The 27,100-nt window shown below is 36.3% G+C and overlaps 1 protein-coding gene across 1 annotated transcript; it reads right to left on the reverse strand.

The window, feature by feature from the left end:
- Positions 1–773: 773 nt before the first annotated feature.
- Positions 774–27,100, reverse strand: LOC133624088 (zinc finger MYM-type protein 1-like). Its single transcript, XM_061987703.2, has 4 exons — positions 27,031–27,100; positions 15,093–15,293; positions 7,195–9,553; positions 774–934 (listed from the first exon to the last, which is right to left on the reverse strand). The coding sequence occupies exons 1-3, from the start codon at positions 27,098–27,100 to the stop codon at positions 7,197–7,199; spliced, it is 2,628 nt and encodes an 875-aa protein (XP_061843687.2). The 3' UTR covers positions 774–934; positions 7,195–7,196.

The raw sequence follows: 27,100 nt of genomic DNA on the forward strand, positions 1-27,100 counted from the left end.
TGAACAATAAGAAGATCTGACAGCTCAGTTACATGCATGCCCTCAAAATAGCCTTAAACTTTTTATTACCTATTCTGTGTTTTTATGTTGCCCTCATGTGGGATCTGTGCTTGTGGCTTGTGCAGCCCTTTGAGACACTGGTGATTTAGGGCTATATAAGTCAACTTTGATTGATTGTACCAAGAAAACTTCCTAGTTTGTGAACTTGTTGTCAAACATGGCAATCAAACTATTGTGATGCCTGTTAGAATAATTGTTTCTAAATTATCACAAAATCAAGGATCTGCCCAATTTCCAGACGACCTCTTTTTGAAGTATTTTACAAACTCTTTTTGAACTACTTTATGGAACTCTTTTTGAACTATTTTACGACCTCTCCTTTTGAACTGTTTGGTAACCAAAGGCAACGCTGTTTACGACCCACTTCCCTCTGGAAGCAGCTGTGGTCAGGTGGGGGGGGGGGGGGGGGGGGAAGTCAAATAAAGAAGGAGTGCAATCTTTTGGGAGAGCGTGCTGAGACACTGTAAGCGGTTACAGGTCAACGGCGACTCTCCTCAATATATTGAGTCCAAATTGAACTCTGTCTCTGTTTAATTCTTTGCCTCTTGTCTTGTTTAATAGATGTCATCAGTGTGCCAGCCATCATAAAGCTTGGAGAAACATCTCCACATGTTATTTACTCTGGAACATAAAATGATGCAAATGATCCAAAACTTCCCATTCTTACAGGGACAAAGGACATTTATTATTGTATTTTTTTTTAAATGTAGGAATCTACCCCTCAAAATAATGTTGAAGATAACACTGGATGGCGACATAGAACATTTATTGGATGACTGTACGTACAGTAAAGCTCTGTGGGATGATGTACATTATTGGCTTCACCTAACATTCCAAACTTGCCCATGGTCTGAAGTTGATCCTTTTTGGGATCCTAAGAAAGGAAAGAAACATAGAAATGTTTTAGACAATACCGTATTTTTCAGACTAAGTGGCAGTTTTTTTTCACAGTTTGGCCGGGGGTGCGACTTATACTCAGGAGCGACTTATGTGTGAAATGATGAACACATTAGCGTAAAATATCAAATAATATTATTGATCTCATTCACGTAAGAGACTCGACGTATATCAGCAATCGTCACACACACACGTCAACCAATAAAAATTTGGCGGGGGCGGGTCATGGCAGAAGTGCATCGTAAAAAAAAAAAAAAAGATCCTACTTCCGTATCTATGAAAATTGATCATTTCAACATTGGCGGTAACTTATAAAAACTGATTTTATGCCTCATATAACGTACACTTATTCAGCCTGTTGTTCACTATTCTTTGTTTATTTTAAATTGCCTTTCAAATGTCTATTCTTGCTGTTGGATTTTATCAAATACATTTCCCCCAAAAAATGCGACTTATATATGTTTTTTCCTTCTTTATTATGCATTTTCGGTCAGTGCGACTTATACTCCAGAGCGACTTATACTCCGAAAAATACGGTAATTGTCGTGGGTATTTTTTTTTTAAATTCACAAACAAAATCATCATTCATAATCTTTCACAAAGAATTCTGCCATCTTCTCTCATCTACAGTGGTGGTCAAAAGTGTACGTACACTTGTAAAGAACATCATGTCATGGCTGTCTTGACTTTGCAATCATTTCTTATATTTTTGTGCACATACTTGTTGGTCACAAAAAACATTCATGAAGTTTGCTTCTTTTATGAATTTATTATGGCTCTACTGAAAATGTGAGGGTGAAAAGTATACATACAGCAATGTTAATATTTGCTTACATGTCCCTTGGCAAGTTGACCTGCAATAAGGCGCTTTTGGTAGCCATCCACAAGCTTCTGCTTGACCACTTGACCACTAAATTGCTGCAGTTCAGCTAAATGTGTTGCTTTTCTGACATGGACTTGTTTCTTCAGCATTGTCCACACCTTTAAGTCATTCTGAAACCTTCATTCTAGCCTGATTTAGCCATTCCTTTACCACTTTTGAGGTCATTGTCCTGTTGGAACACCCAACTGCGCCCAAGACCCAACCTCCGGGCTGATGATTTGAGCTTGTCCTGAACAATTTGGAGCTAATCCTCCTTTTTCATTGTTCCATTTAAAGCAGCAGTTCCATTGGCAGCAAAACAGGCCCAGAGCATAATACTACCACCACCATGCTTGACGGTAGGCTTGGTGTTCCTGGGATTGAAGGCCTCGCCTTTTTTGGATTTTGGATTTTTTCTATGTGTCAAGATGTATCTTTTATAAGTGTCAAAAACTTGGGATTTTTTTTGTCAAAAAGTCGTGATTTTTTCAAAGTGTCAAAATGTCGTGATATTTCTGTCAAAAAGTCTGGATTTTTTCTAAGTGTCAAAAAGTCGGGATTTTTTCAAAGTGTCAAAATGTCGGGATATTTTCTGTCCAAAAGTTGAGATTTTTTTCTAAGTGTGAAAAAGTCGGGATTTTTTCTAATTGTGAAAAAGTCGGGATTTTTTCGAAGTGTCAAGATGTCCGGATATTTCCTGTCAATATGTCGGGATATTTTCTGTCAAAAAGTCGAGATTTTTTCTAAGTGTCAAAAAGTCTGGATTTTTTCTAAGTGTCAAAATGCATCTTTTATAAGTGTCAAAAAGTGGTGATTTTTTTTTCATCAAAAAGTGGTGATTTTTTCTAAGTGTCAAAAAGTCAGGATTTTTTCTAAGTCAAAATGTCGGGGAATTATCTGTCGAAATGTCGGCATATTTCTGTCAAAATTTCGGGATATTTGCTGTCAAAATGTCGGATATTTTCTGTCAAAAAGTCTGGATTTTTTTTGTAAAAAAAATTGGGATTTCTTTTGTTAAAAAATCTGGATTTTTTCCAAGTGTCAAAATGTCGGGATTTTTTCTGTCAAAATGTCGGGATATTTGCTGTCAAAATGTCGGGATATTTTCTGTCAAAATGTCGGGATATTTCTGTCAAAATGTCGGGATATTTTCTGTCAAAACATATCTGAACAATTTGGAGCTAATCCTCCTTTTTCATTGTCCCATTTAAAGCAGCAGTTCCATTGGCAGCAAAACAGGCCCAGAGCATAATACTACCACCACCATGCTTGACGGTAGGAGTGGTGTTCCTGGGATTGAAGGCCTCGCCTTTTTTGGATTTTGGATTTTTTCTATGTGTCAAGATGTATCTTTTATAAGTGTCAAAAACTTGGGATTTTTTTTGTCAAAAAGTCGTGATTTTTTCAAAGTGTCAAAATGTCGTGATATTTCTGTCAAAAAGTCTGGATTTTTTCTAAGTGTCAAAAAGTCGGGATTTTTTCAAAGTGTCAAAATGTCGGGATATTTTCTGTCCAAAAGTTGAGATTTTTTTCTAAGTGTGAAAAAGTCTAGATTTTTTCTAATTGTGAAAAAGTCGGGATTTTTTCGAAGTGTCAAGATGTCCGGATATTTCCTGTCAATATGTCGGGATATTTTCTGTCAAAAAGTCGAGATTTTTTCTAAGTGTCAAAAAGTCTGGATTTTTTCTAAGTGTCAAAATGCATCTTTTATAAGTGTCAAAAAGTGGTGATTTTTTTTTTCATCAAAAAGTAGTGATTTTTTCTAAGTGTCAAAAAGTCAGGATTTTTTCTAAGTCAAAATGTCGGGGAATTATCTGTCGAAATGTCGGCATATTTCTGTCAAAATTTCGGGATTTTGCTGTCAAAATGTCGGATATTTTCTGTCAAAAAGTCTGGATTTTTTTTGTAAAAAAAATTGGGATTTTTTTTGTTAAAAAATCTGGATTTTTTCCAAGTGTCAAAATGTCGGGATTTTTTCTGTCAAAATGTCGGGATATTTGCTGTCAAAATGTCGGGATATTTTCTGTCAAAATGTCGGGATATTTCTGTCAAAATGTCGGGATATTTTCTGTCAAAACATATCTGAACAATTTGGAGCTAATCCTCCTTTTTCATTGTCCCATTTAAAGCAGCAGTTCCATTGGCAGCAAAACAGGCCCAGAGCATAATACTACCACCACCATGCTTGACGGTAGGCTTGGTGTTCCTGGGATTGAAGGCCTCGCCTTTTTTGGATTTTGGATTTTTTCTATGTGTCAAGATGTATCTTTTATAAGTGTCAAAAACTTGGGATTTTTTTTGTCAAAAAGTCGTGATTTTTTCAAAGTGTCAAAATGTCGTGATATTTCTGTCAAAAAGTCTGGATTTTTTCTAAGTGTCAAAAAGTCGGGATTTTTTCAAAGTGTCAAAATGTCGGGATATTTTCTGTCCAAAAGTTGAGATTTTTTTCTAAGTGTGAAAAAGTCGGGATTTTTTCTAATTGTGAAAAAGTCGGGATTTTTTCGAAGTGTCAAGATGTCCGGATATTTCCTGTCAATATGTCGGGATATTTTCTGTCAAAAAGTCGAGATTTTTTCTAAGTGTCAAAAAGTCTGGATTTTTTTCTAAGTGTCAAAATGCATCTTTTATAAGTGTCAAAAAGTGGTGATTTTTTTTTCATCAAAAAGTGGTGATTTTTTCTAAGTGTCAAAAAGTCAGGATTTTTTCGAAGTGTCAAGATGTCCGGATATTTCCTGTCAATATGTCGGGATATTTTCTGTCAAAAAGTCGAGATTTTTTCTAAGTGTCAAAAAGTCTGGATTTTTTCTAAGTGTCAAAATGCATCTTTTATAAGTGTCAAAAAGTGGTGATTTTTTTCATCAAAAAGTGGTGATTTTTTTCTAAGTGTCAAAATGCATCTTTTATAAGTGTCAAAAAGTCGTGATATTTTCTGTCAAAAAGTCGGGATTTTTTCGAAGTGTCAAGATGTCGGGATATTTCCTGTCAAAATGTCGGGATATTTTCTGTCACTTATAAAAGATGCATTTTGACACTTATAAAAAAAATCACCACTTTTACAAAGAATTCCCGATTTTTTGACACTGAAAAAATCCAGATTTTTTGACAGAAATATCCCGACTTTTTGACAGAAATATCCCGACTTTTTGACAGAGAATATCCTGACATTTTGACAGAAATATCCCGACATTTTGACACTTCGAAAAAATCAAGACTTTTTGACACTTAGAAAAAATCTTGATTTTTTTACCAAAAAAATCGAGACATTTTGACAGAAATATGCCGACATTTTGACAGGTAATATCTCGACTTTTTGACACTTGGAAAAAAATCTGACTTTTTGACACTTGGAAAAAAATCCCGACTTGTTGACACTTAGAAAAAAATCCCGAAATTTTGACACTTAGAAAAAAATCACGACTTTTTGACACTTAGAAAAAATTCTCAACTTTTTGACACTTTGAAAAAATCCAGATTTTCTGACAGAAAATATCCCAACATTTTGACAGAAATATCCCGACATTTTGACACTTCGAAAAAATCTTGATTTTTTTACAAAAAAAATCGAGACATTTTGACAGAAATATGCCAACATTTTGACAGATAATATCTCGACTTTTTGACACTTGGAAAAAATCCCGACTTTTTGACACTTGGAAAAAAATCCCGACTTGTTGACACTTAGAAAAAATCCCGCCATTTTGACATTTAGAAAAAAAATCACGACTTTTTGACACTAACTTTGAAGAATGTCATAATACTACCACCACCATGCTTGACGGTAGGAATGGTGTTCCTGGGATTAAAGGCCTCACCTTTCCTCCTCCAAACATATTGCTGGGTATTGTAACCAAACAGCTCCATTTGTGTTTCATCTGACATCACATGGACAAAGATAAGACCTTCTGGAGGAAAGTTCTGTGGTCAGATGAAAAAAAAAATGGAGTTGTTTGGCCACAGTACCCGGCAATATTTTCCTGTAGCAGTTTCATGTCTTCCTTTGAGCGATATTTCCCCGCATCTGCTTTTGTTTTAGCAATCAAGAACATTTCAGTTTTTTTTAATCCTACTTTGTGGGGACATTGTTGATTGTCATGTCATGTTCGGATGTACATTGTGGACGCCGTCTTTGCTCCACAGTAAGTCTTTGCTGTCTTCCAGCATTCTGTTTTTGTTTACTTTGTAGCCAGTTCAGTTTTAGTTTGGTTCTGCATAGCCTTCCCTAAGCTTCAATGCCTTTTCTTAGGGGCACTCGCCTTTTGTTTATTTTTGGTTTAAGCATTAGACACCTTTTTACCTGCACACTGCCTCCCGCTGTTTCCCACATCTACAAAGCAATTAGCTACCTACTGATATGGAAGAGTATTACACGGTTACTCAACAACAACACATCATTTGCAGACTATAATTACTGGTTTGCAAAAAATATTTTTAAGTCAAATAGGTGAAATGAGATCATCTCCTAGTGGTTGAAAAACACTGCCGTATGATGCTAGAACATACTTGCCAACCCTCCCGGATTTTCCGGGAGACTCCCGAAATTCAGCGCCTCTCCCGAAAACCTCCCGGGACAAATTTTCTCCCGAAAAACTCCCGAAATTCAGGCGGACCTGAGTGACGTGTTGACAACACACAACAACAGTGTCTACCGTAAAGCAGTTGGTCTGCCGTAAACAGCAATGTTGTGACACTTTTAAACAGGACAATACTGCCATCTACTGTACATGCATATGTGACCCACCCATAATGCGTCACATTTTTGTGTTGATTTATTTATTTTATTTTGTGGTTTGAATTCGTTTTTGGAGCTGTCATTACACATTTATCAGTATTCACATTGGTCAGTAGGGGGCAGTAGGGCGTTTCTTCCCAATTGAATGCTATCACCTGCAGACCGGAAGTGGCTTGTCATTCTGATGAGCGCGACCAGTCTGTGAACAATTGAAACGTCCTGTGTGCTTTTTCCTCCTGTATAACAGGTTAGTTTTGGTGAATCAACTCACTGAATAACATCCATGTGATCTTTATAAGTTTAAGTACACATTCTGATGGTGGAGCCTAACTCTAAAGTGTTTGTGAGTTGTAGTTTGTAAATGAACACTGAAATTCAAGTATTTATTTATATATATATATATATATATATATATATATATATATATATATATATATATATAGCTAGAATTCACTGAAAGTCAAGTATTTCTTATATATATATATATATATATATATATATATCTTAACCACACCCCCCGCCCCACCCCCGACCACGCCCCCACCCCCACCCCCCGAAATCGGAGGTCTCTAGGTTGGCAAGTATGTGCTAGAATAAAACACGATGAACACAGCACTGCAGAGCAGCACTAGACAGCGTATCTTACCTTTACTTGTAAATGAAGTCCATTCGCCTTTCCTTCTGGATAAAGATCTCTATGACTTGGTTGTAGAAGTCCTCCTTTTTCTCTATTTCTTTGAGTTTTAAAAGTCTCTCTCTCTCAACGAAGATAATTGCCAGGGAAGAAAGCCGTCCTGGGTCAGTCCTATTCCGACTGTATGTTTTGATCCTTTGCAAAGTAGAAAATGACCATTCCGCGGACGCCGCCGTCACAGGTAAAGTCAGCGCCAGCTGGAGCAACTTAGTGGCTTCAGGGACAGTCCCTAACAGATCCTTCTGGACTAAAAAGTTGAAAAGCTGGTCTGGAGACTTGCACTCGCTCCTCACCTGTTGTGAACCATACAGTCCCACGAGGTCGGACTTTAGCCTGACCAGGTCAAAAAAGCTGTTGTACTTTGACGATAAGCTCTGCAGTTTGGCGTCGTCAAAGTGCTGTGACATTTCCTGAAATCTAGCACAATCCACCAATCCGAAGAAAGCCAGGTCCCCAAATTGATCGAACCTGGCTTTCAGTTGCTCGCGGACATTTTGGAGGATTTGGTCAAACGTCCGTTTCCTCTCATCTTTGACTGACAGGCCGCTTTGCCTTCTCCCGTCATCGGTCAGACCCAGGGCCTCGCATCTCCGCTCAAACTTATCATAGAAGGTGTCGAACTCCCGTACCGAGCGCTCAATAGCCGCCATGGTGTCACGTATCTGTGAGCGGCAAAGTCCCAAGTCTGTTGTCTGCCTCTTCAGCGTTCTAAAGAGGGAGTTGGTGTGACGGACAATGTCCTGGTACGTCATGATCAAAAACCAGGTTGACGTTTTGGACAACCAGGCGTCATATCCGACGGCCATCATTTGGGTGTGGTTATCCCAGTTGTCAGGGTCTTCGCTGATGATGCGCAGTACCTGGCGCAGGTCACTTTGGTACATGCCTAATGGCTGCATCAGCTGGGAATTTGAGCTCCATTTGGTGGGCAAACGTCGCTTCACGACTTCAGCTGTTAAGCTTTTGGACTTGTTGAAAAACGACGTCATTCCCTCTACCGTTCTAAAAAAGAGCCGACACTCTGGAATGCACTTTGCGGCATGTGAGAGCAGCATGTTCAAGTGGTGGGTGTGACAGTGGGTGAACATGGCCTCTGGGATCCGGTCTCTGATCCGAGCCTGCACCTCGTCCAGCTCTGACGCCGTCATCAAGGCGCCGTCGTACGTCTGAGCCACCAGCTTGGCGACACAGTCGTACTTCTCCAAAGCTCCAAAAACACGGCGGGCTACGGCCGCGGCACGTCCGTCACCGCTCACGTCGTCAAATCCCAGAAAGGCCTCCTTCACGCCTCCCGTTGTGGTCACGTAACGTAAAACGAGAGATATCTGGGCTTGGTTTGTGGCGTCCGTGGTCTGGTCCACCTTCACCGCCACAAATCTGGCTGCTTTAATCTCCTTTTTGATGTCATTTCTGATCACGTCGCCTACAGCTTCCACCAAACCGTCCTGTATTCCGTCCGACGTGCCGGTGAACACCGGGGACGTTTGCAGGTGCCTCGCTAAACGTTCATCTTTCTCGGCGTACAAGTGCAACAGTTGCACATAATTGCCACCATCGGAGGAGCTCGTTCCACCAAATGCGAGCCCCTGCATCCCCAAATAGCAAGTGGCGTTTATCAGGTCTTTCAGTATCTCCCGATTTTCCTTGACGCTGGCATTGTGGATGCTGATGTTCAGTCTCCGCTGCTCGTTCAGAGCCAGGTCAACACGTGACATTCCACACGTCTTGAAAGAAATCTGGCCATGAATGTGAGCCGACGAGCTTTCGTGCTTTTCCAGGCTTCTCGGCAGGTTTTTCAGGTCGGTATATCCCATTTGGGTCCAGACGCGGTCGCTCTTTGAGAATAGCAGGCAGGGATAGCAATAGAGACGCTTCTTGGCGGGGCAGCCACAAAGCCATTCTTTTCGAGTATACCAATCCTTTTGGAACGAACGCGTTATTTTCTGCCCTCGGACCCCGCACGTTTGGATCAGATCCGGCAGCTCTGGCGTCGGTCTCCCGGCATTCATCACTTCCTGCTTTGATTGACGGTCCAGTCTTGAAAAGTCCCTTATTTTAGAAATGAAATCTGATAGTGGAGCTGAGATCTTGTCTGCTGGTGGTCCTCCACACTGGTCTCCGTCACCTTCTGTCTCTCTCTTCTCCTCACTTTCAACTTTGACCTCGTCGTCTTCACTCTTCACAACCACTGGGTACTCCTCCAACCATTCATGATGCTCTCCCACCTGACTGATGCCGTGCTCCTCCTCTTCCTCTTTAAAGTGGGAGGTGTGTGGCTCCTCCTTCACCTGCTGCTCAGGGAGAAGATGTTCTTCACGGGGGAAAAAAGAAGACAAACATGTTTTAGCAGTGGAATCTTCAAAAATCAAGTCATAAAAATGGGGTCCCACTTTTTAGTAAGCATTTTGAAAATTAAAGATAAATGTATGCATTATCCTGTTGTAAGGCTGAACCGATGACGTCGACGTTACGTGAATACGTCGATGCTGTTTTTGTGCGTCGACGCGTCGGATATTTACGTCACACTACCGTCATGGCGGAGCGCAAAGCAGATGATGCGAGCGGTGCGAGCGAGGGAAAAAAAGCACGCCAAAAGTCGTCAAAAGTGTGGGAGTATTTCAATAAACGGCCTAATAATGTTGTAGCGGTGAACAGCTGTCTCGCGAGCTCGCAACCGTGGCTGTTTAGCAACCAGCCAAACCCCACTTAATAAAATTATATTTTATCTTAGAGCACATCCGCCTCCCTATTCACCTAGGCAACCCCAGGAAATGTATATAATTCGGCATTATTTCGGCCAGTCGGCTTATATGATCAGAGCCGATCAGTTTACGTTCACGCGCAGGTATAACGCGGCGCGCTCCCGTCTCATCTGCTGGTGCGCGAGCCCGGTAATTAGACCGCTGTGTCAAATCAAGGAGTACAAAAGACGCCAGCGCAGAGTGGAAAAAGGTTTAGTTCATTACAGATAACCAAGAGTTGTGCCAAAAGTGGACCAAAACCAAAAGCTGAACGGACAGCCGGTAAGATTTAATATTTCTCTTTGTGGGTGTGGCGCACCTGTTGCGCTGGTGAGATTGGGGGGTGGGGGGGGGGGGGGGTTGTGTGCATGTAGCGTGCTTAGTCTGGAGGCTAAATACACACAGTGTTTTGTGTAACTGTTGTTTAGTAAGGAAGTGTTTATATTCTTTGCTTAGTTTGATAAATGTTGGAGCAGTTTGCTTCATCAGGAGGGTGAAGTCGCTCAACTTAAAGTGTTGGATTTAACTGTGTTGGATCATTGGCTGCTGGTGAGGGCATAGAAAAGGGGGCATTTTTCTACCAGTAGACAGCGTTTAAGATTGAGTGTTTCACTGCTAAATTAATAATATATTTATATTGAATATGGAATTTAAATATGTATCTAAATAGGTGGTTAATTGGTTAGGTATTTATGTATTTGCATATTGGGTTTTCTGCTGCATTTATCTATTGTGTTTCTGGGTTTAAATGTATTTTATATGTATCTTGGTGCATTTATGTTGAGACACTTTATTTAAAATCTGTTGTAACTTAAAGGGAAAAGATGTGTCCATTTTCTTGCACTTGTTTAATGGTTAAGAGTTTGATAGCCTAATTAATAATTGTAAATTATGGGATTGATAATTGATTGATTTTTTACAGCATGTTAATCTTGTGGTGTTTTGTCCTTAAAGGTTTTTCACCTACTAAAGAAGCTAAAGGCTACTAAAGGCTACTAAAGGCTACTAAAGACAGCTAATGACAGCTAATGACAGCTAAAGAAACTAAAGTCTACTAAAGTCTACTAACACTGCTAAAGACTGCTAAAAAGACTAAAGAAGAAAAAAGAAGCTGTTTCTTCGTTGGAAAAACTGTTGCAAACTAAAGGAAAATAAAAGGAAAAAGTAAGTACGGTCTGGTCTTTTGAGTGAAATCCAGAAGCCACATTCAGCATTGGTACATCCCTTCAAGTGTGGGATAAGCACAGCGAAAAAAGCAAAACACTTGACAGTTGTTGTATGCACACTGTGTGGAGCGGAAATGGCCTATCATAGCAGCACAACGGCTATGAAGGAACATTTGAAAAGAAAACACCCGACAGCGTTCTTGCCATCACCATCAACTAGTCAATCGTCCGCGTGAGTATACGTTGTCATCATTACACAAAAACATGAATGTGTCATTTGTATCTGCGTTGTAAATTCATAAACTAAAACACTGTTTCGCTCTGAGAGGCGCGTTTGGCGTGCCTGTTCAGTGTTTACAAAGACGCTAACGTTAATTAGTTGTGCAAATACCTTTTACAACATTAACAGTTACATATACTATGTACAAACCAACAATTAACTTTCACTTTAATCATACTATCATTGTTGTGTTATTAAGCAAAATAAGCAATACTTTTACTTTTGTTGAAATGTTTACACTGTTACAGAATATTTCGTTTTGCACTTTTTTGTATTGGATGTTTATCTTTATTTTTGCACATTTTAAAGCAAAATAAGCAATACTTTTACTTTAGAAATGCTTATACTATTGCAGAATATTAAGATTTGCACTGGATGTTTACTTTTATATTTGCACATTAAAAAGCAAATAAACTACTTTTATTTGTGTTAAATGTTAAAAGTTTTAAATGTTTACATTGTTACAGAATATTTTGTCATGTTGTTGTCAATGTTGACTGAGTGGCCATACTTTTTTTTTTGTAAATAAAAGTCATGCCTTTTGAAAAAACTGGCCTATATTTATTTTTTCATCTTCATTTTAAATTAAAAAAATAATCGGTAAAAGGAAAAATAATCTATAGATTAATCGAAAAAATAATCTATAGATTAACCGATTAATCGAAAAAATAATCTATAGATTAATCGATAGAAAAATAATCGTTAGCTGCAGCCTTATCCTGTTGTATCTCACATTCTATATTGTGTTCTGGAAAAAGGTTGTCACCACACCAGTATGTTTTAGTGCTTTAATGGCGAGTTTACTGACAGATATAAGTAAGAACTTTACACTACTTTATATTAGAAATGGCACTAAAACATTTACTACTAAAACATTTTGATAGATTTTTGTGTAATGTTCTCTATTTTCAATGTATCATTTCAAATGTTGGTGTTGTTTACTTGGGACTAGAGATCGGCCGATGAATGCTTTAAAATGTAATATCGGAAATTATCGGTATCGTTTTTTTAATTATCGGTATCAGGTATTTTTTTTTTTTGATTAAATCAACATAAAAAACACAAGATACTCTTACAATTAGTGCACCAACCCAAAAAACCTCCCTCCCCCATTTACACTCATTCACACAAAAGTGTTGTTTCTTTCTGTTATTAATATTGTGCTTCCTACATTATATATCAATATATATCAATACAGTCTGCAAGGATACAGTCCGTAAGCACACATGATTGTCCACTAATAGTACTAACCTTTAACACTTCATTTTACTCATTTTCATTCATTACTAGTTTCTATGTAACTGTTTTTATATTGTTTTACTTTCTTATTTATTCAAGAAAATGTTTTTAATTTATTTATCTTATGTTATTATTATTTTTAAAAAGGACCTTATCTTCACCATACCTGGTTGTCCAAATTAGGCATAATAATGTGTTAATTCCACCACTGTATATATCGGTATTGGTTGATATCGGCATCGGTAATTAAAGAGTTGGACAATATCGGAATATCGGATATCGGCAAAAAGCCATTATCGGACATCCCTACTTGAGACGTAGCTCTTATGTTTGACTGCCATCTACTGGTGACACTTTGAATTACACCCTGTACCAAATAAAATAGTGTCGCGTCCCGGAAGAGTTGGTACTGCAGTGAATTCTGGGTATTTGTTCTGTTGTGTTGCGGTGCAATTATTCTCCCAAAATGTGTTTGTCATTCTTGTTTAGAGTGGTTTCACTATATGGCACATGTTTATGACAGTGTTGTTTAGTGTGGTTTCACTATATGGCACATGTTTATGACAGTGTTGTTTAGTGTGGTTTCACTATATGGCACATGTTTATGACAGTGTTGTTTAGTGTGGTTTCACTATATGGCACATGTTTATGACAGTGTTGTTTAGTGTGGTTTCACTATATGGCACATGTTTATGACAGTGTTGTTTAGTGTGGTTTCACTATATGGCACGTGTTTATGACAGTGTTGTTTAGTGTGGTTTCACTATATGGCACATGTTTATGACAGTGTTGTTTAGTGTGGTTTCACTATATGGCACATGTTTATGACAGTGTTGTTTAGTGTGGTTTCACTATATGGCACATGTTTATGACAGTGTTGTTTAGTGTGGTTTCACTATATGGCACGTGTTTATGACAGTGTTGTTTAGTGTGGTTTCACTATATGGCACATGTTTATGACAGTGTTGTTTAGTGTGGTTTCACTATATGGCACATGTTTATGACAGTGTTGTTTAGTGTGGTTTCACTATATGGCACATGTTTATGACAGTGTTGTTTAGTGTGGTTTCACTATATGGCACATGTTAATGACAGTGTTGTTTAGTGTGGTTTCACTATATGGCACATGTTTATGACAGTGTTGTTTAGTGTGGTTTCACTATATGGCACATGTTTATGACAGTGTTGTTTAGTGTGGTTTCACTATATGGCACATGTTTATGGCAGTGTTGTTTAGCGTGGTTTCACTATATGGCACATGTTTATGACAGTGTTGTTTCACTATATGGCACATGTTTATGACAGTGTTGTTTAGTGTGGTTTCACTATATGGCACATGTTTATGACAGTGTTGTTTAGTGTGGTTTCACTATATGGCACATGTTTATGACAGTGTTGTTTAGTGTGGTTTCACTATATGGCACATGTTTATGACAGTGTTGTTTAGTGTGGTTTCACTATATGGCACATGTTTATGACAGTGTTGTTTAGTGTGGTTTCACTATATGGCACATGTTTATGACAGTGTTGTTTAGTGTGGTTTCACTATATGGCACATGTTTATGACAGTGTTGTTTAGTGTGGTTTCACTATATGGCACATGTTTATGACAGTGTTGTTTAGTGTGGTCTCACTTGTCGGAGGCAGATATTTACATATATCCGAATTTAAGTGTTACTTCTTTTATTTCATAGTCATATTTGAAAACAGCTGGTGTTTTTCCATTTGTTCTCTTTCGGTTTGTCTGCAAGTAAACTGTGTGTGTTAACCTTGAAGCTTTGGAATGTAAGAAAGAGAGATAATGTGCATGTGTTTTGACTAGAGAGACTTAAGAGGGGAGAGGGTTTTGTCGGGAGGAGAGACCATCTTAGGGGGGCGATTGAATGTTCTATGCTGGACTGGTGTCAATGTATATATGCAAAGCTTTGCAAATATATTACAAAATACCTATTCTGTCTTTGGTGGTTTTTCAACTCAGCTTTAAGTGTCGTAAAGAGCTTGGGAGCGACTTGTGACTTGAATTCCCTGGGAGGAACAACTGGTCCAAAACACAACACACCATATGGCACATGTTTATGACAGTGTTGTTAATAATTTTGCCACACCTAGTTAGTGTGTAGCATGCTGGGAATTTTCTGTGCATGTGATGGAGGAATGCACAGTGCAGGGTTGAAATTCTACTGAATTTGCATTAAATCAAGTTGTTTTAGCTAATAATAATGCTGTGAGATCTAGCATGTTGCATTCAATGTTTATTCCTATTCATTTCCCATTAATTCCCATATATTCCCGTTAATTCCCATTATATTGAAGACGTGAAGTCTATGAACACAAACTGATGAAGACTACTTCACAAAGGTCTTCTAAGACCAAAGTGACCATTCCAGTTGTGATGAAGGTGTGACATGTGGAGGTAGTGCTTACTTGGACTGTGATGAAGGTGTGAGGACTCGGGTGCTTTGTCTTCAAGGTCTTCAAGGTCTTCAGTCTTCACAGTCGGTGGAAACTCGGGGAGATCAGCCTCCTCCTGAGTGATCCACACTTCCTCTTCTTCCTCTTTAAACGTATTTGCGTCTGTTTTGGGTAAATAAGTCAATAAAATCAATAGACTAGAAGAGGCAATTCCTGAAGGAATTGCGTGTGAATGTTCCAATGCTGAAGTTGAAGTGAAATGCTGACAGAATGTAGTATGAATGGAAGAACAGTTTGAATTTCCAAAATAAAACGGGAATTTGTTTTGGAACTTGGGAAAGTGTTAGTTAGAATGTCCAGGGTGAGTGGAATGTGTTGATGTTGGAATGCTTTGAATAGCTTGAAAAATGTGGGAATTGTGCATCTTGGAAACACGTCCCATTCATTTCAATTGGAATTTCCTGGAAATTTGGGGGAAAATAATAGGAGCATGGATGTCCTGAATGAGCTGAATTGGTTGGTGTTGGAATTGTTTAAATCGGGCCAGAAATGTTGAAGTAGGAGCAGTTTTTTAATTGAAAAATGGTATTACAGAATTTGGGGAAAACCGGGAATTTTTCAAGTTCTTAAACCAACTTGTTTTTTTGTCCTGATTAAGAGGAATGGAAGTGGGTTGAAAAATGTGAAAGGAGTCATCGCACTGAAAAAGGTTGGAAATACTGTTAGAAAAAAAAACAAGAATTCCTGGAAATTTGTTGAACGTGAAAAAATGGTTTCAATTTCCAGGAAGAGTTGAATGTGTTAAAGGTGGAATGGTTTGAATAGGTTGAAACAAGTGGGAATTGTGCAACTTGGAAAAATGTCCCATTCATTTCAATGGAAACTTTCTGGAAATTTGGGAATTTTGGGAAAAGCAGGATTTTTTTAAAAAGTGATTAGGAGCATGAATGTCATGAATGAGGTGAATTGGTTGGTGTTGGAATTGTTTAAACTGGGCAAGAAATGTTGAAGTAGTAAATGGTATAAGGGAATTTCGGGAAATTCTGGAATTTTTTTAACTTGGAAAAAGAGTAGTTAGAATGTCCAGGGTGAGTGGAATGTGTTGATGTTGGAATGCTTTGAATAGCTTGAAAAATGTGGGAATTGTGCAACTTGGAAACATGTCCCATTCATTTCAATTGGAATTTCCTGGAAATTTGGGGGAAAATATTAGGAGCATGGATGTCCTGAATGAGCTGAATTGGTTGGTGTTGGAATTGTTTAAATCGGGCCAGAAATGTTGAAGTAGTAACAGTTTATTAATTGAAAAATGGTAATATGGAATTTGGGGAAAACCGGGAATTTTTCAAGTTCTTAAACCAACTTGTTTTTTTGTCCTGATTAAGGGGAATGGAAGTGGGTTGAAAAATGTGAAAGGAGTCATCGCACTGAAAAAGGTTGGAAATACTGTTAGAAAAAAAACAAGAATTCCTGGAAATTTGTTGAACGTGAAAAAATGGTTTCAATTTCCAGGAAGAGTTGAATGTGTTAAAGGTGGAATGGTTTGAATAGGTTGAAACAAGTGGGAATTGTGCAACTTGGAAAAATGTCCCATTCATTTCAATGGAAACTTTCTGGAAATTTGGGAATTTTGGGAAAAGCGGGATTTAAAAAAAAAAGTGATTAGGAGCATGAATGTCCTGAATGAGATGAATTGGTTGGTGTTGGAATTGTTTAAACTGGGCAAGAAATGTTGAAGTAGTAAATGGTATAAGGGAATTTCGGGAAAATCTGGAATTTTTTTTAACTTGGAAAAAGAGTAGTTTGAATTTCCAGAATGTTGGAATGTGTTGATGTCGGAATGCTTTGAATAGCTTGAAAAATTTGGGAATTGTGCAACTTGGAAACATGTCCCATTCATTTCAATTGGAATTTCCTGGAAATTTGGGGGAAAATATTAGGAGCATGGATGTCCTGAATGAGCTGAATTGGTTGGTTTTGGAATTGTTTAAATCGGGCCAGAAATGTTGAAGTAGTAGCAGTTTATTAATTGAAAAATGGTATAATGGAATTTGGGGAAAACCGGGAATTTTTCAAGTTCTTAAACCAACTTGTTTTTTTGTCCTGATTAAGAGGAATGGAAGTGGGTTGAAAAATGTGAAAGGAGTCATCGCACTGAAAAAGGTTGGAAATACTGTTAGGAAAAAAAACAAGAATTCCTGGAAATTTGTTGAACGTGAAATAATGGTTTGAATTTCCAGGAAGAGTTGAATGTGTTAAAGGTGGAATGGTTTGAATAGGTTGAAACAAGTGGGAATTGTGCAACTTGGAAAAATGTCCCATTCATTTCAATGGAAACTTCTGGAAATTTGGGGAAAAGCGGGATTTTAAAAAAAAGTGATTAGGAGCATGAATGTCCTGAATGAGATGAATTGGTTGGTGTTGGAATTGTTTAAACTGGGCAAGAAATGTTGAAGTAGTAAATGGTATAAGGGAATTTCGGGAAATTCTGGAATTTTTTTAACTTGGAAAAAGACTAGTTTGAATTTCCAGAATGTTGGAATGTGTTGATGTTGGAATGCTTTGAATAGCTTGAAAAATGTGGGAATTGTGCAACTTGGAAACATGTCCCATTCATTTCAATTGGAATTTCCTGGACATTTGGGGGAAAATATTAGGAGCATGGATGTTCTGAATGAGCTGAATTGGTTGGTGTTGGAATTGTTTAAATCGGGCCAGAAATGTTGAAGTAGTAGCAGTTTATTGATTGAAAAATGGTATTATAGAATTTGGGGAAAACCGGGAATTTTTCAAGTTCTTAAACCAACTTGTTTTTTTGTCCTGATTAAGAGGAATGGAAGTGGGTTGAAAAATGTGAAAGGAGTCATCGCACTGAAAAAGGTTGGAAATACTGTTAGAAAAAAAAACAAGAATTCCTGGAAATTTGTTGAACGTGAAAAAATGGTTTCAATTTCCAGGAAGAGTTGAATGTGTTAAAGGTGGAATGGTTTGAATAGGTTGAAACAAGTGGGAATTGTGCAACTTGGAAAAATGTCCCATTCATTTCAATGGAAACTTTCTGGAAATTTGGGAATTTTGGGAAAAGCGGGATTTAAAAAAAAAAAGTGATTAGGAGCATGAATGTCCTGAATGAGATGAATTGGTTGGTGTTGGAATTGTTTAAACTGGGCAAGAAATGTTGAAGTAGTAAATGGTATAAGGGAATTTCGGGAAAATCTGGAATTTTTTTTAACTTGGAAAAAGAGTAGTTTGAATTTCCAGAATGTTGGAATGTGTTGATGTTGGAATGCTTTGAATAGCTTGAAAAATGTGGGAATTGTGCATCTTGGAAACATGTCCCATTCATTTCAATTGGAATTTCCTGGAAATTTGGGGGAAAATATTAGGAGCATGGATATCCTGAATGAGCTGAATTGGTTGGTGTTGGAATTGTTTGAATCGGGCCAGAAATGTTGAAGTAGTAGCAGTTTAATTGAAAAATGGTATTATGGAATTTGGGGAAAACCGGGAATTTTTCAAGTTCTTAAACCAACTTGTTTTTTTGTCCTGATTAAGAGGAATGGAAGTGGGTTGAAAAATGTGAAAGGAGTCATCGCACTGAAAAAGGTTGTAAATACTGTTAGAAAAAAACCAAGAATTCCTGGAAATTTGTTGAACGTGAAAAAATGGTTTCAATTTCCAGGAAGAGTTGAATGTGTTAAAGGTGGAATGGTTTGAATAGGTTGAAACAAGTGGGAATTGTGCAACTTGGAAAAATGTCCCATTCATTTCAATGGAAACTTTCTGGAAATTTGGGAATTTTGGGAAAAGCGGGATTTAAAAAAAAAAAGTGATTAGGAGCATGAATGTCCTGAATGAGATGAATTGGTTGGTGTTGGAATTGTTTAAACTGGGCAAGAAATGTTGAAGTAGTAAATGGTATAAGGGAATTTCGGGAAAATCTGGAATTTTTTTTAACTTGGAAAAAGAGTAGTTTGAATTTCCAGAATGTTGGAATGTGTTGATGTTGGAATGCTTTGAATAGCTTGAAAAATGTGGGAATTGTGCAACTTGGAAACATGTCCCATTCATTTCAATTGGAATTTCCTGGAAATTTGGGGGAAAATATTAGGAGCATGGATGTCCTGAATGAGCTGAATTGGTTGGTGTTGGAATTGTTTAAATCGGGCCAGAAATGTTGAAGTAGTAACAGTTTATTAATTGAAAAATGGTATTATGGAATTTGGGGAAAACCGGGAATTTTTCAAGTTCTTAAACCAACTTGTTTTTTTGTCCTGATTAAGAGGAATGGAAGTGGGTTGAAAAATGTGAAAGGAGTCATCGCACTGAAAAAGGTTGGAAATACTATTAGGAAAAAAAACAAGAATTCCTGGAAATTTGTTGAACGTGAAAAAATGGTTTGAATTTCCAGGAAGAGTTGAATGTGTTAAAGGTGGAATGGTTTGAATAGGTTGAAACAAGTGGGAATTGTGCAACTTGGAAAAATGTCCCATTCATTTCAATGGAAACTTTCTGGAAATGTGGGAATTTTGGGAAAAGCGGGATTTAAAAAAAAAAGTGATTAGGAGCATGAATGTCCTGAATGAGATGAATTGGTTGGTGTTGGAATTGTTTAAACTGGGCAAGAAATGTTGAAGTAGTAAATGGTATAAGGGAATTTCGGGAAATTCTGGAATTTTTTTAACTTGGAAAAAGAGTAGTTTGAATTTCCAGAATGTTGGAATGTGTTGATGTTGGAATGCTTTGAATAGCTTGAAAAATGTGGGAATTGTGCAACTCGGAAACATGTCCCATTCATTTCAATTGGAATTTCCTGGAAATTTGGGGGAAAATATTAGGAGCATGGATGTCCTGAATGAGCTGAATTGGTTGGTGTTGGAATTGTTTAAATCGGGCCAGAAATGTTGAAGTAGTAGCAGTTTATTAATTGAAAAATGGTATTATAGAATTTGGGGAAAACCGGGAATTTTTCAAGTTCTTAAACCAACTTGTTTTTTTTGTCCTGATTAAGAGGAATGGAAGTGGGTTGAAAAATGTGAAAGGAGTCATCGCACTGAAAAAGGTTGGAAGTACTGTTAGGGAAAAAAACAGGAATTCCTGGAAATTTGTTGAACATGAAAAAATGATTTGAATTTCCAGGAAGAGTTGAATGTGTTAAAGGTGGAATGGTTTGAATAGGTTGAAACAAGTGGGAATTGTGCAACTTGGAAAAATGTCCCATTCATTTCAATGGAAACTTTCTGGAAATGTGGGAATTTTGGGAAAAGCGGGATTTAAAAAAAAAGTGATTAGAAGCATGAATGTGCTGAATGAGATTAATTGGTTGGTGTTGGAATTGTTTAAACTGGGCAAGAAATGTTGAAGTAGTAAATGGTATAAGGGAATTTCGGGAAATTCTGGAATTTTTTTTAACTTGGAAAAAGAGTAGTTTGAATTTCCAGAATGTTGGAATGTGTTGATGTTGGAATGCTTTGAATAGCTTGAAAAATGTGGGAATTGTGCAACTTGGAAACATGTCCCATTCATTTCAATTGGAATTTCCTGGAAATTTGGGGGAAAATATTAGGAGCATGGATGTCTTGAATGAGCTGAATTGGTTGGTGTTGGAATTGTTTAAATCGGGCCAGAAATGTTGAAGTAGTAGCAGTTTATTAATTGAAAAATGGTATTATAGAATTTGGGGAAAACCGGGAATTTTTCAAGTTCTTAAACCAACTTGTTTTTTTGTCCTGATTAAGAGGAATGGAAGTGGGTTGAAAAATGTGAAAGGAGTCATCGCACTGAAAAAGGTTGGAAATACTGTTAGAAAAAAAACAAGAATTCCTGGAAATTTGTTGAACGTGAAAAAAATGGTTTCGATTTCCAGGAAGAGTTGAATGTGTTAAAGGTGGAATGGTTTGAATAGGTTGAAACAAGTGGGAATTGTGCAACTTGGAAAAATGTCCCATTCATTTCAATGGAAACTTTCTGGAAATTTGGGAATTTTGGGAAAAACGGGATTTTTTTAAAAAAGTGATTAGGAGCATGAATGCCCTGAATGAGATGAATTGGTTGGTGTTGGAATTGTTTAAACTGGGCAAGAAATGTTGAAGTAGTAAATGGTATAAGGGAATTTCGGGAAAATCTGGAATTTTTTTTAACTTGGAAAAAGAGTAGTTTGAATTTCCAGAATGGTGGAATGTGTTGAAGGTGGAATGTTTTGAATAGGTTGAAGAATGTGGGAATTGTGGAAGTTTGAAAAATGTGCCATTCATTTCAATGGGAATTTCCCCAAAATTTGGGAATTTCGGGAAAAGCGCGATTTTTTTGGGCAAAATGGTAAACAACTTGAATGGTCTGAATGAGTTGAAATGGTTGGTGTTTAAATTTTCCAAATCCGTCAAGAAATGTTGAAGTAGTAACATGTTGAATTGAGAACTTGTACTACGGAATTCCTGGAATTTTGGTAAAACCGGGAATTTTTCCAGTTCAAAAAACAACTTAGATTTTTGTCCTGATTAAGAGGAATGTTTTGACGGTGGAACGGTTGAAATGCGTTGAAAAACGTGGAAGGAGTAGTCGCCAGAAAAAAGGGTGGAAATAGGGCTTTGGAAAACCAGGAATTCTGGAAAATCCTGGAATTTTTTTTAACTGGGAAAAGAGGAAATTTACATTTTCAGAATGGTGGAATGTGTTGAAGGTGGAATGGTTTGAATAGCTGGAAAAATGTGGGAATTGTGCAACTTGGAAAAAAGGTCCCCATTCATTTCAATGGAAACTTCCTGGAAATTTGGAATTTGGGGGGGAAAATTATTTTTTTGAAAATGATTAGGAGCATGAATGTCCTAATGAGCTGCATTGGTTGGTGTTGGAATTGTTTAAACCGGGCAAGAAATGTTGAAGTAGTAAATGGTATTAGGGAATTTCGGGTAAATCTGGAATTTTTTTGGAACTTGGATAAAGGGTAGTTTGAATTTCCAGAATGTTGGAATGTGTTAAAGGTGGAATGGTTTGAATAGGTTGAAACAAGTGGGAATTGTGCAACTTGGAAAAATGTCCCATTCATTTCAATGGAAACTTTCTGGAAATTTGGGAATTTTGGGAAAAGCGGGATTTAAAAAAAAAAGTGATTAGGAGCATGAATGTCCTGAATGAGATGAATTGGTTGGTGTTGGAATTGTTTAAACTGGGCAAGAAATGTTGAAGTAGTAAATGGTATAAGGGAATTTCGGGAAAATCTGGAATTTTTTTTAACTTGGAAAAAAGAGTAGTTTGAATTTCCAGAATGGTGGATTGTGTTGAAGGTGGAATGTTTTGAATAGGTTGAAGAATGTGGGAATTGTGCCATTCATTTCAATGGGAATTTCCCCAAAATTTGGGAATTTCAGGAAAAGCGGGATTTTTTTGGGAAAATGGTAAACAACTTGAATGGTCTGAATGAGTTGAAATGGTTGGTGTTGAAATTTTCCAAATCCGTCAAGAAATGTTGAAATAGTAACATGTTGAATTGACAACTTGTACTACGGAATTCCTGGAAATTTGGTAAAACCGGGAATTTTTCCAGTTCAAAAAACAACTTTGATTTTTGTCCTGATTAAGAGGAATGTTTTGACGGTGGAACGGTTGAAATGCGTTGAAAAATGTGGAAGGAGTAGTCGCCAGAAAAAAGGGTGGAAATAGGGCTTTGGAAAACCAGGAATTCTGGAAAATCCTGGAATTTTTTTTAACTGGGAAAAGAGGAAATTTACATTTTCAGAATGGTGGAATGTGTTGAAGGTGGAATGGTTTGAATAGCTGGAAAAAATGTGGGAATTGTGCAACTTGGAAAAAAGGTCCCCATTCATTTCAACGGAAACTTCCTGGAAATTTGGAATTTGGGGGGAAAAAATTATTTTTTTGAAAATGATTAGGAGCATGAATGTCCTAATGAGCTGCATTGGTTGGTGTTGGAATTGTTTAAAGCGGGCAAGAAATGTTGAAGTAGTAAATGGTATTAGGGAATTTCGGGTAAATCTGGAATTTTTTTGGAACTTGGATAAAGGGTAGTTTGAATTTCCAGAATGTTGGAATGTGTTAAAGGTGGAATGGTTTGAATAGCTTGAAAAATGTGGGAGTTGTGCAACTTGGAAAAATGTCCCATTCATTTTAATAGGAACTTCCTGGAAATTTGGGAATTTTGGGAAAAGCGGGATTTTTTTGAAAATGATTAGGAGCATGAATGTCCTGAATGAGCTGAATTGGTTGGTGTTGGAATTGAATAAATCGGGTCCTAATCATTTTCAAAAAAATCCCAATTTTCCCAAAATTTCCAGAAAGTTCCCATTAAAATGAATGGGACATTTTTTCCAAGTTGCACAATTCCCACATTTTTCCAGCTATTCAAACCATTCCACCTTCAACACATTCCACCATTCTGAAAATTTAAATTTCCTCTTTTCCCAGTTAAAAAAAATTCCAGGATTTTCCAGAATTCCTGGTTTTCCAAAGCCCTATTTCCACCCTTTTTTCTGGCGACTACTCCTTCCACATTCCACATTACTATTCAAACCATTCCACCTTCAACACATTTATCTCATCCTGGACATTCAAACTACCATTTTTCCACGTTCAACAAATTTCCAGGAATTCCTTTTTTTTCCCCTAACCCTATTTCCAACCTTTTTTGTTTGACTACTCCTTTTCCTTTTTTCATCCCATTTCATCCGTTCCACCGTCAAAACATTCTTCTTAGTCAGGACAAAAAAGCAAGTTTGTTTAGGAACTACAAACATTCCCGGTTTTCCCAAAATTCCAGGAATTCCATAATAACATTTCTCAGTAAAAAACTTTTACTACTTTAAAAATATTTGCCCGATTTAAACAATTCCAACACCAACCAATTCAGCTCATTCAGGACATTCATGCTTCTAATCTTTTTTCTTTTTTTTTTATCCCGCTTTCCCCCAATTTCCAGGAAGTTCCAATTGAAATGAATGGGACATTTTTCCCAAGTTGCACAATTCCCACATTTTTCAAGCTATTCAAAGCATTCCAACATCAACACATTCCACTCATCCTGGACATTCTAACTAACACTTTCCCAAGTTCCAAACCAAATTCCCGTTTTTCCTGGAAATTCAAACTCTTCAACATTCAAACTATTCTTCCATTCGTACTACATTCTGTCAACATTTCACTTCCACTTCAGCATTGGAACATTCACACATCATCTAGTGAAATATAAAGTTAGTAAAGATGCGAGAGTAAGAAGTAAACAAAATAAAAAGATAGTAAAGATGTGAGAGTAAGAAGTAAACAAAACATAAAGTTAGTAAAGATATGAGAGTAAAAAGTAAACAAAATATAAAGTTAGTAAAGATGTGAGAGTAAGAAGTAAACAAAATATAAAGTTAGTAAAGATGTGAGAGTAAAAAGTAAACAAAATATAAAGTTAGTAAAGATGTGAAAGTAAGAAGTAAACAACATATAAAGTTAGTAAAGATGTGAGAGTAAAACGTAAACAAAATATAAAGTTAGTAAAGATGTGAGAGTAAGAAGTAAACAAAATATAAAGTTAGTAAAGATGTGAGAGTAAGAAGTAAACAAAATATAAAGATAGTAAAGATGTGAGAGTAAGAAGTAAACAAAATATAAAGTTAGTAAAGATGTGAGAGTGAGAAGTAAACAACATATAAAGTTAGTAAAGATGCGAGAGTAAGAAGTAAACAAAATATAAAGATAATAAAGATGTGAGAGTAAGAAGTAAACAACGTATAAAGTTAGTAAAGATGTGAGAGTAAGAAGTAAACAAAATATAAAGTTAGTAAAGATGTGAGAGTAAGAAGTAAACAAAATATAAAGATAGTAAAGATGTGAGAGTAAGAAGTAAACAAAATATAAAGTTAGTAAAGATGTGAGAGTGAGAAGTAAACAACATATAAAGTTAGTAAAGATGCGAGAGTAAGAAGTAAACAAAATATAAAGATAATAAAGATGTGAGAGTAAGAAGTAAACAACGTATAAAGTTAGTAAAGATGTGAGAGTAAGAAGTAAACAAAATATAAAGTTAGTAAAGATGTGAGAGTAAGAAGTAAACAAAATATAAAGTTAGTAAAGATGTGAGAGTAAAAAGTAAACAAAATATAAAGTTAGTAAAGATGTGAGAGTAAGAAGTAAACAACATATAAAGTTAGTAAAGATGTGAGAGTAAGAAGTAAACAAAATATAAAGTTAGTAAAGATGTGAGAGTAAGAAGTAAACAAAATATAAAGATAGTAAAGATGTGAGAGTAAGAAGTAAACAAAATATAAAGTTAGTAAAGATGTGAGAGTGAGAGGTAAACAACATATAAAGTTAGTAAAGATGCGAGAGTAAGAAGTAAACAAAATATAAAGTTAGTAAAGATGTGAGAGTAAGAAGTAAACAAAATATAAAGTTAGTAAAGATGTGAGAGTAAGAAGTAAACAAAATATAAAGTTAGTAAAGATGTGAGAGTAAGAAGTAAACAAAATATAAAGTTAGTAAAGATGTGAGAGTAAGAAGTAAACAAAATATAAAGTTAGTAAAGATGTGAGAGTAAGAAGTAAACAAAATATAAAGTTAGTAAAGATGTGAGAGTAAGAAGTAAACAAAATATAAAGTTAGTAAAGATGTGAGAGTAAGAAGTAAACAAAATATAAAGTTAGTAAAGATGTGAGAGTAAGAAGTAAACAAAATATAAAGTTAGTAAAGATGTGAGAGTAAGAAGTAAACAACATATAAAGTTAGTAAAGATGTGAGAGTAAGAAGTAAACAAAATATAAAGTTAGTAAAGATGTGAGAGTAAGAAGTAAACAAAATATAAAGTTAGTAAAGATGTGAGAGTAAGAAGTAAACAAAATATAAAGTTAGTAAAGATGTGAGAGTAAGAAGTAAACAAAATATAAAGTTAGTAAAGATGTGAGAGTAAGAAGTAAACATATAAAGTTAGTAAAGATGTGAGAGTAAGAAGTAAACAAAATATAAAGATAGTAAAGATGTGAAAGTAAGAAGTAAACAAAATATAAAGTTAGTAAAGATGTGAGAGTAAGAAGTAAACATAATATAAAGTTAGTAAAGATGTGAGAGTAAGAAGTAAACAAAATATAAAGTTAGTAAAGATGTGAGAGTAAGAAGTAAACAAAATATAAAGTTAGTAAAGATGTGAGAGTAAGAAGTAAACAAAATATAAAGTTAGTAAAGATGTGAGAGTGAGAAGTAAACAAAATATAAAGTTAGTAAAGATGTGAGTAAGAAGTAAACAAAATATAAAGTGAGTAAAGATTTGAGTAAGAAGTAAACAAATTATAAAGTTAGTAAAGATGTGAGAGTAAGAAGTAAACAACATATAAAGTTAGTAAAGATGTGAGAGTGAGAGGTAAACAACATATAAAGTTAGTAAAGATGTGAGAGTAAGAAGTAAACAACATATAAAGTTAGTAAAGATGTGAGAGTAAGAAGTAAACAAAATATAAAGCTAGTAAAGATGTGAGAGTAAGAAGTAAACAACATATAAAGTTAGTAAAGATGTGAGAGTAAGAAGTAAACAAAATATAAAGTTAGTAAAGATGTGAGAGTAAGAAGTAAACAACATATAAAGCTAGTAAAGATGTGAGAGTAAGAAGTAAACAACATATAAAGTTAGTAAAGATGTGAGAGTAAGAAGTAAACAAAATATAAAGTTAGTAAAGATGTGAGAGTAAGAAGTAAACAACATATAAAGTTAGTAAAGATGTGAGAGTGAGAAGTAAACAACATATAAAGTTAGTAAAGATGTGAGAGTAAGAAGTAAACAAAATATAAAGTTAGTAAAGATGTGAGAGTAAGAAGTAAACAAAATATAAAGTTAGTAAAGATGTGAGAGTAAGAAGTAAACAAAATATAAAGTTAGTAAAGATGTGAGAGTAAGAAGTAAACAAACCTGTTCTGAGTAACACAACTTGATGTGTGTTGCAAACAGCGTCCAGTAGTTGACGTAGTCTCTCGTTCTCCTCTCTTGTCCGACAAAGTTCCTCTTTGTACTCTGCTATGTTTCCTTCGCACAT

This window comes from Nerophis lumbriciformis, linkage group LG26, assembly GCF_033978685.3.
Source record: "Nerophis lumbriciformis linkage group LG26, RoL_Nlum_v2.1, whole genome shotgun sequence".
NCBI lineage: Eukaryota > Metazoa > Chordata > Actinopteri > Syngnathiformes > Syngnathidae > Nerophis > Nerophis lumbriciformis.

Bases quoted from the DNA above. Each gene is read 5' to 3' on its own strand.
- LOC133624088 (XM_061987703.2), bottom strand. From the start codon at position 27,100: ATGTGCGAAGGAAACATAGCAGAGTACAAAGAGGAACTTTGTCGGACA. The intron at 15,294-27,030 runs GTCAACTACTGG...CAATTCCTTCAG, and splicing joins AGAGGAGAACGAGAGACTAC to GAATTGCCTCTTCTAGTCTA. The intron at 9,554-15,092 runs GTAAGCACTACC...TCCCCCGTGAAG, and splicing joins ACACCTTCATCACAGTCCAA to AACATCTTCTCCCTGAGCAG.